The sequence below is a fragment of the Ananas comosus genome, linkage group 22 (assembly GCF_001540865.1).
Source record: "Ananas comosus cultivar F153 linkage group 22, ASM154086v1, whole genome shotgun sequence".
In the NCBI taxonomy this organism is placed as follows: domain Eukaryota; kingdom Viridiplantae; phylum Streptophyta; class Magnoliopsida; order Poales; family Bromeliaceae; genus Ananas; species Ananas comosus.
Genome location: NC_033642.1, coordinates 5227844 through 5239401, shown reverse-complemented (window position 1 = coordinate 5239401; position 11558 = coordinate 5227844). Strand labels below are relative to the sequence as shown.

General features: G+C 35.5%; 1 protein-coding gene across 1 annotated transcript; it reads left to right on the top strand.

Moving 5' to 3' along the window:
• On the top strand, positions 4356-7597 carry LOC109727542 (transcription factor SRM1-like). Its single transcript, XM_020257684.1, has 2 exons — positions 4356-4663; positions 6745-7597. Exons 1-2 carry the CDS (start codon positions 4356-4358, stop codon positions 7376-7378), a joined length of 942 nt encoding a protein of 313 aa, XP_020113273.1. The 3' UTR covers positions 7379-7597.

The window sequence follows — 11558 nt, the reverse complement described above, 5'->3', positions numbered from 1 at the left end:
AGAAAGCTAACGATCCATTTACTATAGCTTTTCAGCGTTTTTAATAAAAGATCTTTGAAGTTTATGCGATCTAGTTCAGATTGCCTCGGCTAGCAGCTAAGCCTTTAAGGTAGTAGCTTTTGCCGAGTCCTCGAGCCTCTCGTGACGTCAAGACGAGAGACACACAGAGACGACAGAGACGAGATATATATATATATATATCTAATGCCCTATATCTGAATCTTTGACTTCGTTAAAATAGAAACCGATGCACAGACGAAGACTAAAAGCGGAAGGTTAAAGCTAAAGGGAAAAGCTAAAGCAAATTCTAAAACTAACGTAAAACGTAAAATTGAAAACTAATTCATAACCGTGCAACGACCACATCTTTATTACACGACACATCTAATAACCAGCATACGTGAACAATCGTGTCCGCAAGATAGTAAAAAGCGTAATCACCACGCAACTAGCAACCAGCGCACGTCACCGTCGTGCCCGCCCGCGGCCCGCGCCCGACCCGCGTGTACCGTTTCACCCTCCCACGCCCAGCGCCGCACTGAGAGAGAGAGGGGGAAAGAGGGAGAGGGAGAGGGAGAGGGGGGGAGAGAGAGAAGGGAGAGGGAAAGGCGGGTGCCCACCTGCGTGCCCGCACGCTCCGCCCAGGCCCGCGCACCCGACCGCGCCGCGTCCCCCCGCCGAGCTGGCCCGCTTAGGAGAGAGAGAGAGAGAAAGAGAAAGAGAGAAAGAGATTCAAAATCAATAATTTTTAACGGCTGAAAATAAAAATCCTATAAAAAGTGGTGATATAGCACTAAAATTTTCGATCAGAAATATTGATCTTGTTGTAGATAGTATAAAGAATTTTGTATCAAAATTTCATTTGATTTGAATACTTCTACACCGTTAAACTTGAAAATGGCAGATATCAACCATTAAAAATTATTAATTTTGAATCCGTGCTCCTGAGCCGTTTTCGATGATGGAATTTTCAAATCGACGATCGGCTCCGTTAGACTTGATCTAGGGTATTTGAAGTTTGTAGAAAATAATTTTTGCGATTTTTTTATATCATTTACCTAGTGATCAAAAGGATTCAAAATTAATAATTTTTAATAGTTGATATCTGCCGTTTTCAAGTTTAACGGTGTAGAAGTATTCAAATCAGATGAAATTTTGATACAAAATTCTTTATACTATCTACAATAAGATCAATATTTCTGATCGAAAATTTTAGTGCTATATCACCACTTTTTATAGAATTTTTATTTTCAGCCGTTAAAAATTATTAATTTTGAATCCTTTCGATTGCTAGGTAAATGATATCGAAAAGTCGCAAAAATTATTTTCTAGAAACTTCAAATACGCTAGATCAAGTCTAACGGAGCCAATCGTCGATTCGGAAATTCCATCATCGAAAACGGCTCAGGAGCTCGGAAAGCACAGCAGTTCTGCTCTCTCTCTCTCTCTCTCTCTCTCTCTATATATATATATATATAGATTACGGGATATAGACTTAGAAACTGAAGCAATTTTATCTTTGCTAAAATCTGATTCTAATTTTAGACTTAAAATTTAAATTTAAATTTTAAATTTAATTTAAAATTTTGATTAAATTTTAAATTTTAAATTTTGATTAAATATTGACACATTGCTAATGTAAAAATAATGTGATGTCTAAATTATTGGTGTATCACTAATTAGAACACCGTTATATCATTTTTCACATTAGTGATGCGTTAATACTTAGTCAATTAAATTGGGTTATATGAATTGATTACAATAATTCTGAAAATCCGAATAAAAAATTATAATAAATAAAAATTTAAAGACTAAAAGTGCCAACTTCCTCGTAGTTTGAGGACCAAACGTGCAATTTAACCCCTACATGTAACTAGCGATGTGAATGGGTATGTTTATCCAAAATTTTATCCGAACTTAAATTTTTAGTGGGACTGATTTATTCGATGCTAAATGGATATGATCTTAGATATAAATATAATACGAAAAGGTCTTACTCCGGAGCGGCACTCGGGAGATCTACCGAGCCGAGCGAAAAGTGCAGTCTATGTCAAGCTCAATTATGGCTCATGCAAGTAATCAATGCGAATGATCAAATAGATCATCAAATTGTGGCTCACGTGATATATCCTCGTGCAAAATTATGTTATATAGTTTTCCTAGATGAAATTCAATATACATATTTTATTTACACCTTGGATGGATAGAAAAATTCTATTCATTCAGCGCATTGCCTCCGCTGTGCAACGAGGCGGAGCGTGACAAATTAAGGTGGTTTAGGTTTTGAGATTTAGGGTTTAAGGTTTATATAATATGTAAGAATGTTTGATGTTTTATTTAAATTTGAATTTTGAAAATTTTAATTTTTAATATAATATATTTTGAAATATAGTAAAAAGAAGGGATAATTACCTATATACCCCTCCTCATACGTTTGAAAATATCCAATTTATCCCTACTTTTTTTTTCTTTCTAAAATATCCCTCATATGTTCCACCATTATTGCAAAATACCCTCACAGTTATTTCCTGTTAAGTTATTTGAGTTAAACGTGAATTAAATATCTACTACAGTTAAAAAAATTAAAATACTAATTTTGTCCTTAACTTAAGGGCAAATAAGAAATATTGGTAACGGTAGAGGGGTATATTGAAAAAGATCAAAAGTCAAAATAATTTTTGTGCCCCTGACTTTAAAGACAAATAAGAAAATTAGTGATTGTAGAAGGGTATATTTAAAAAAGTAAAATAGTAATTTTATAGAGATAACAGAATTCATTAACAGATTTTAACTCTAGGGGTATATTAGAAATAGTTTGGAATGTAGAAAGGGTATTTTCAATATTAACCTTCTAAGAGGGGTAAATCGGAAAGTCGAAAATTTTTCAAGGATATATAAGCAATTGCCCCCAAAAAGAAATAGTTGTTTGGATATTTGGGTTCGAATTCGGGTTCTTGTCTAGATTCTGTTATGGATAAAATTTGTAAAATATGTCGGGATTCGATTAAGATTAGGATTAGAATTTTAGATTTGGTTATCGGATTCGGATTTAGGTTTGTAAAAATCAGTCCTGAATTAATCTGATCGGATCGTATGTCTAATGAGAGTAGGAAAGTTAACAACAACCGTTCAAGAAAATCGACGAATCAAAATTTATCCCGAAAGAAGCAACAGAATCCGACAGCTAATTGGATTCGATTACCAAAAGATATATATATATATATATATATATATATATATATAACAGGAGTACCAACCAAACGCTCAGCTCTTGGCTTTCGTTTTTCCTTGCTCTATCTCTCTCTCTCTTCCTCTCTCTCTCCTCTTCCACGGGCAGTGCTGTAATTATTTTTTCAGACACGGGCAGAGCTGTAATTATCTTTTCAGACATTAACGTTAATCCATCAACTTCCGTCTCCAATCTCGATTTTCTCAATGTAAGTACAATGGGCTTTTTTATAAAATAATTTTTTAAAATTTTATTATTTACGAAATAATCTTATGAAAATTATATTTAAAAAATTAATCTCTTACAGACGGTGAATGATTCACCGCTTTGATAAAGAGCTTAATTTATTAGAAAAGCGGTGAATCATTCACCGACTTTCACTTATTTATTGTTTCTTTCTATAATCCTAACAACCACATAAATATTTCAATAAATCACATATAATCTTAATAATCTGAAAATTTTAACAATCTATTTATACAATCCTAACAATAAAAAACATCCTAATAATCTATCCATACAATCGTAATAATCAAACATCACATATAATCTTAACAAATTGAAAATCCTAATAATATAGTCATATAATTCTAACAATAAAAAAAAATTTAATAATCTATTCATACAATTATAGCAATCAAACAAAAATTCTAATATTCCACACATAATCCTAACAGCCTCACTTTTTTTATTTCCCGTATAATTACGTACAATTTTAATAACCTTATTTTTTTATGAAAAATACGGTGAATGATTCATCTCATTTTTTTTCTTTTTTCTAAAAAATTATGAAGAAGACGTTGAATGATTCACCGCCTTTAAAGCATCTTACAGACTTTCAGAATACGGTGAATGATTCACTGCGTTTTGAGAGTTAATTTGCCAAATATAAATATTATAGGGTTATTTCGTAAATTATAAAATTTTAGATGGTTCTTGTGTAAAAAAAGTCCAAGAATATTATTATTATTTTTTTTTGGCAAAGGTGGTGGAGTTGGAATTTAAAAAATTTTAAAAAAAGTTTTTTTTTTTTTTTTTTTTTTTTTTTTTTTTTTTTTTTTTTTTTTTTTTTTTGGTGTTTGTGTTTGTAGAGGTTCTGAGATTTATTATCTAAGTAAAATCAAAGATGAATAATGACGAATGGAGTTGGGAGCAGGAAAATGCTTTCGAGGTTGCACTTATCGGGAACCAAGAGGACCATGCCGACAGGTGGGAGAGAATTGCGGCCGGATTAGCCGGAAAAACCGCGGAGCAGGTGAGAGGTCGTTACGACCTGCTGTACGAGGAAATTAGTCGGATCGAATCCGCCTTAATTCCTTCACCCGATTATGTCGATGAAGAAGAGTCTTCTCATGATTCGGGTGGCGGCAAGAGGGAGCGGCAAAAGAACCCCGATCGGAAAAAGAATGAAAATTGGACTCCTGCGCAGCACACGTGAAATACTTATCCTGATCTTGCTCTTTTCCCTTTTATCAATCATCTCTTAATCCCTTGATTGTTATGCTTCCTCTTATGTTCAAATGTTTGTTGAATTTTTAATCATCTTTACACTCTCTCAACCTGTCGGGTAATTTTACAGGATTGCCATGCAACAGGAAATATTGTTGTTGGCTATTTATTATTAGGCTAATTAAAATAGGTCTAACTTTTTATCCCGTGACAATAGGTCTAGAAAACTAATAAGTTAAGTTGGATGAGCCTAATAAGTTGAGTGGGACTGCGGTCCACGTACAAGAGACATAACAACAAGAAATCCAATAATAGATCTAACATTCAGGTGGGTTAAGAAAAGTTGAAACCTTTGAGTGCTGTGGTTGAGCCTGTAAGTGCGATAGATACACCCTCTCTATCAGCACGTGCTTTTGAGTTATTGTTGGGCTAAAAAAGGTCCAACTTCCTGCCCTGTGACAATAGGCTCAGGAGATAATAAGTTGAGTTGGATGAGCCCAGTAGGTTAAGTGGGATTGTGGTCCACAAGAGACCTAATGGCAAGAAGCCAACAATAGGCCTAACGTTCAGGTGGGTTGTAAGTCAAAACTTGTGACCGTTATGGTTGTAACGCCCCAATAATCCCACATCGGATGGAAAAGTGATCCTGATTAGAATATATGAGGTCTGCACGCTAGTAATAATAATTGACTTAAGCATTCTGGGCCGGTGGTTTGGCCCAACGAGTTGTTATATGCTAGCGGGTCGGGTCGTTACGATTGGTATCAGAAACGAATACCAGCCGGAAGTGTGAGAGCAAAGTGCTACACTAATGGATTTGGTGGTGGCTTGGTGGTGGTGGGAGCCACCTCTAGAATCTCACATCGTCTGATAATTCTGATATTTATCTCTGATCTGGTTTGGACCAGACGAGAACGTCAGGGTCTAAACATCACATGATAATTCTAGTCTTTATCTGTGATCGTCTGGTTTGATATATAAATAGTCCCACATCGGGACTATCTGGTTTGATGTATGAATAGTCCCACATCGGGATTATCGGATGAGAAAGTAATTCTGATTAGAATATATGAGGTCTACACGCTAGTAATAATAACTAGGCTTAAACATTTTGGGCTGACGGTTTGGCCCAACAAATTATTATTGCTAGCTGGTCGGGTCATTACAGTGATTGAGTCTTTAAGTGCGATGGGCTACAACGTGCACATCTACCATAATGTTACCTAATTTTGTACAACGTGCACATCTACCATAATGTTACCTAATTTTGTAAATTATTGCATGTGTTCCTGATTCTTAATCTGAAACAAGCTGACAATGGATCGACTAGAGACCAAATTATGAAGATAGGCTCGATTTACTCCTAGATGAATCCAATTTCCATTTTCCATTTTTCACGACTTCACAATATAGCAGCATGCATCCATATATTGTCTGCTTAGAGTTATGTATTGTGAGTTTTTCTGGATGAGGTAGAATAATTTTTCTCGTGACTTCTAGTAGGGTCTGCTTTCTTACATGGCTTAGTTATGTATTATTAAGGATTATCCTACATGGCTTGCATTTTATTACTCCGTAATATTCTATTTAAAGTTCATCTTGTGGTAAAACAGAATGCTTGCTCGATTTTTCATTCTTTTTTGTTCGTATGGTTTTATGTCAATGCCTTTTCTATTAAAACATAAAGACATAACTGAAACTGCAGCACATTTAAAAAAATGGAACTTGAACTTTACAAATCTAATCTTGTCACCTAGCTTGAAGTATGTTTGATTGATTTGAGTACTTCTCCGTTACAACTCAACAGTTACCTAGCTAGCTTTCTGACGAAATATTCTATTACCTGCTGAATATTCAGTTATTTGATAGGACACTCTTTTAATATTTTTTTCCTCGACGCAAACTAAAGAACTGGATGGATTTTAAGTCAGAAAATAAAATAGAAAATTTTACAGTTCAAGTATGTACGCCAAAAATGCTCTTATATGTTTCTGCCAAGTTTTTTATATATTGCTTACATTTTCAATATTTCATACTAATATACCATCCAATTTCTAATGGAGCAGTGCATTTCTTTGGGGGCTCGCAGAGTGCGGGAAGGGCGATTGGCGCCGTATTTCTAGACATTATGTGAAAGCGAAGACAGCATCACAAGTGGCAAGCCATGCACAAAAGTACTTCCTCCGCCAGGCTGTGGAGAAATCAAAGAAGAAACGGCAAAGCATTCATGATTTTAGCCTCGAGATGTTGATGGTGGCCGCAGCTAACAAGCCGATCAACGGGAACCCAGCCGACCAAACTCATGGGCTAACCAATGAGCACGTAGCCATCCAGGCCGCCAACGGACTAGGTGGCGCGCACCACCCCGTCTTCCACACTAATAATAATGGGTCCAGCCATGGACAGCCGATCCACCAGACAGGGACCAACGGAAACCCAACCCTCAACATTGGTGTGATGATGATGAATGGCAGCTCGGTACGCCAAACTCTTCAGCGCCGCAATCCTCCTTCCGCTCTGTCCACAAGTCGGCCTGCACCTCCATCGGCGGCGTGTAGCACTCCAGTTAGTGTCTCCCCTGGTTCCTTTATCCTGCTATTTGGGACCGGGGATCCTCATGCTTTCCCGTTGGCCGTCACTCCAATAGCGTATCAAGTGCCTGATATGTCGGCCCAGTCGCAGCAAAAGCCCCGCATTTAAATCCTAGGATTGGCGCCACAGTCCTATTTTTCAGGATTCGGCAACGTCGTTCCCCGTCGGACATCGATCCGATTGCCCGTCGGATGCTTAATACTTCACTCCAGATACAGCAAAAGTCGATGCCATTCCATGTATAGCATAATGTAAACAAGGGCACTCGGCACAGAGATTAGTCCCAGTTTAAAATAGGAGAGTCATTAGTATGGATCATGATTTAGATGGTCCATAGGGTAAAAAAGGCAAAACTATAGATTACAACTAATATGTATATATAGTTACTAGTGGAGCTTTCTCCCATTGTAGAATCATGTTTTAGATGATCCATAGGAAAATTTACATGTATACATAGTCATTAGGTGTGCTAGTATCAGAAAAAAAAAAAAAAAAAGAAGCAGCAGAGACTAATAAACTTTTGAAATTGCATCTCTATTGACTTTTGTACATATCTATAACTCGCATGAGAACTTGTTCGCTTCAAAGTATGGGGATTTGTTTGCAAATTTTCTCTTTCGTTTACTGTGAGAACATGTTTGGACAACTCTGCTGTTTACTCTTTAATATTCTTCCGATGTAATTGGATGGTGGTTATAGCTTCATTGTTTGGAGGATAAACATGTTCATAATAACCACAAAAATTAATTGTTGTATGAGACAGAACCCATTAACAGAGTTGCTTGGAATTTTAGTTCCCAATTATTGAAAAACTAGTTAAAGATATGAGCTTTGCAGCGGGTAGGCACTATTAAAATTTATTATTATGGTCATTATCATATTTTTGTTGGATGTCTGCTCAAGTAAAGCTTTTAAAGTTATAGTATATAAAATGATGGCATAACTAACATTAAGTAAATGGCATATTATAAAGCTTGCACATTTGATTCAAAAAATATCTAATATATTAGATAAATTATTGGAAGCTTTTTGAACACCCAATTTGGTTCGGGAATGGGGGAATAACCCCTTATCCCCTTTATACCCAAATGCAAATTTCGAACTCGACAACAGTATAGGTTGGGTACCTGAAATAAGCTGATATAATCCGGTATAAGTCTAGAATTATTGTTCCACCCTTATCCCTGGAACAAACAAGAACAAAATTAATTAAACTCTAATTAATTTTGTGAAACCCGAGATGATTAATTTTTTTGAAACTGCAACTGGTACCAGTACAGCATTGAAAGAGTACCGGTACTGATTTGGTTCCGGTACTGCATTGACTTTGTAACCGGTTCTCAATGTTGAGAAGTTTTTTGTGTCGTCTTTTTGTAACCGGTAACAACTTAATTTAGTACCGGTACGCAGTGTAAAAACCTGAAAACTTTCTAATCCGACTCTAATTGATTTTAAGGTCTATAAATAAGTTATTACGGTTCTCTAATTGATCAAGTATCATGAGAATTCATGTTTGAGAAACCCTAGAGGTTAGGATTTCGTTCTAAACCTATTTTCTACAAAATAGTCTCTTCTAAGTCAATTCCAGATATCGTAATTTGAGATCTATATGTCGAATTGATCTAAAACTTCGCTTAGAGTTTTGTCTCTGGTTCTTCATCGATATTCTAAGCGAAGGATCACCATAATCATAATATTCTTCATGTGCGGCGTCGTGGATTCGGTGTGATCAAGGCGGTTCGAGGATTTGGATCGTGTGCTCGTGGATTCGAGTGGCGTTCGTGGATTCGGACGTGAGCGAGGCGTTCGTGGATTCGAACGTGAGAGCGTGGACAACTCGGAGGATTACGCGAGATTCATAGGAGGTTAAGAGAGGTCGAGTCCGTGGAGTCGGTAATCACCTTATAATTTTTTCTCTTAGTGAATTATTTTTTCGCGTGTCGGTCCCGTGGGTTTTTTACTCCAAATTGGAGTTTTTTCACGTAAATCTCGATGTGATTTTTATTTTCTACATTTACTTTTATCGCATTGAGATTTGTGGTTTTTGGCCGTTACACCTATTCACTCCCCTCTAGGTGTTTGATACAATCTAGATAAATCCTAGGGCTCCTCATAACTTACAATCATTAATTATTATAATTAATATATTCAAATCATTAATTAAGCAAATTAATATTGAATTATTATCTCTCGATAACCCGCTAAGGGTGGGAACAGCGGTTGGGAGCACCCCTTTCTTTATTTTTAAAATTTAAATTTTAAAAAATAAAATTTTAAATTTTAAAATTTAAAATTTTATAATTTGTAATGTCAAAATTAAAGTTTATAATTTTAAATTCTAATTTTAAAATTTTAAATTTTAAATTTGATATTTTAAAATTTTCAAATTTAAAATTTGATATTTTATATTTTTCAAACTTAAATTTGATCATAAAATTAAAGTTTGAAATTTAAAATTTAAAATTTTGAAATTTGAAATTTGAGATTTTAAATTTTAAATTTTAATTTCTAATTTGAAAATTTAAAAGTTAATTTTTAAATTTAAAAATATCAATATATTTAAAATTTTAAATTCAAATATAATAAGAGAGGTAATATCATTATTTTCTATTTACAACTATCCACTATTCTTTTTATTACATCTTATTTATCCAAACGCTATTTTTTTTTATTCCCGGGACAATCCAATTTCATCCAGACGCAAAATTGGTCTAATTCTTGTTTATATCTGAACTTATACCTATTTCTGAAATGAGTAGTTCTTTCTTACACTTGAACCAAATGATCATATCTAAAGGTATTAGTAAGAAGATTTTGGCTGTGAAATCAATTTTTTGCTATCTCAGCATCCCAAGGCCTTTTTTTACATTTGTATATATGTAGATACAAAGCATCTAAACAGGACCTATTACCCTTAATAAAATCAATTTATTGAATGAGCATTGGCAGCCTAATAAATATTAGAATACAAAAATAAAACATGCAAGTTTGTTTTTGAATAAATGAATTTTTAGGTTCACAATAATAAGAAAGATTTTGGCCCTCGTCACCACCATCCATATACCGTGTTTGGAGAACGACCTCTTTGCCTTCTTGCATTAACACTGAGAAGAAGTTGGGATGAAGTATCAAGTATCAGATGAAGCATGATATAATCTATAAGAAGTTGGATGAACAGTTGAAAATAATATCCTTCCAACTGACAAAATAATAATAATAATAATAATAATAATAATAAGTAATAATAAATATAAAAATATAAAATTCCAAGAAACTAATTAAACGATGGGTTATCGGAGAGCCTCCATCAAATATGTGAAATCGCAAGGAAAATGAAAAAATTACATATAAATTAGTCAAAAACAATACAAAACAAATAATTTGAAGCCCAAATTAACAAAATTTAACAATAGAAAATGCAAAAATCACATATAAATTAGTCAAAAGATACATAGAATCAATAATTTGGAGTGCAAATTAACGAAATTTAACAATACAAAACAACATTGCAAGATGACCAACGAATTAATCCTCAACAATCACCAGAAACACAAAATCTAACTTTAATCCCAAAAAATATAATAGGGCAAAAGCATATATTTCGTATACCCAATAGTTCATCAATGAAAATTTCACTGACAGAAGGATTCTATCCTCGCCAACAACTTGTAGCACACTGGACCTTTGCAAAGTGCGAGGTTCGAGTGTTCGATTTGCATTCCGAACTTTTCCACACTTGGAGGAGGGCCGTCGATGGTATACCGGTCTAAAAGTTCGATCTCGAGAGTTTTGGCAAATCCTGAGAGTTTTTACTCTCGGGGACCGGTCCCTGGAATGAGAGACCGGTCCCCCAGTGAACAGTGCTGCGTAGCCGCGAGGCAACCGGTCCCTGGCAGTCGAGACCGGTTCCCGAACGCGTCTTCGCAGAGAGAGACCGGTCCCGCGCAGGGAGAGACCGGTTCCCGAACGCTGGTTTTTCGGGTTCGCAGCGAGAGACCGGTCCCTGCTGGGGAGAGACCGGTCCCTCTGGGCGAAAACTGCCCAGACCGGGCTGATGTAATATTGAGTTTTTGAGGGGCTTATCTGGATTTTGTTACTTTAGAGCCTATAGAGAGCCCTTCTTCTCTCTCTTTCCCTCATTTCTCTCAACCCTTGGCATTTTAGAGAGAGAAGAAGAGAGGGAGAAGAAGAAGAAGAAGAAGAAGAGGAGAGGAGAAGCTTGCTTGGAGGCTTGGAGCATCACCTTCTTCCTCATTTCTCACCTTTGGTGGCTTTGCACTTGTGGTTG

Excerpts from the sequence above, each read along its gene's own strand:
- LOC109727542 (XM_020257684.1), top strand. The coding sequence starts at position 4,356 with ATGAATAATGACGAATGGAGTTGGGAGCAGGAAAATGCTTTCGAGGTT. Across the intron at positions 4,664-6,744 it reads TGGACTCCTGCGCAGCACAC|TGCATTTCTTTGGGGGCTCG; the intron begins GTGAAATACTTA and ends CTAATGGAGCAG.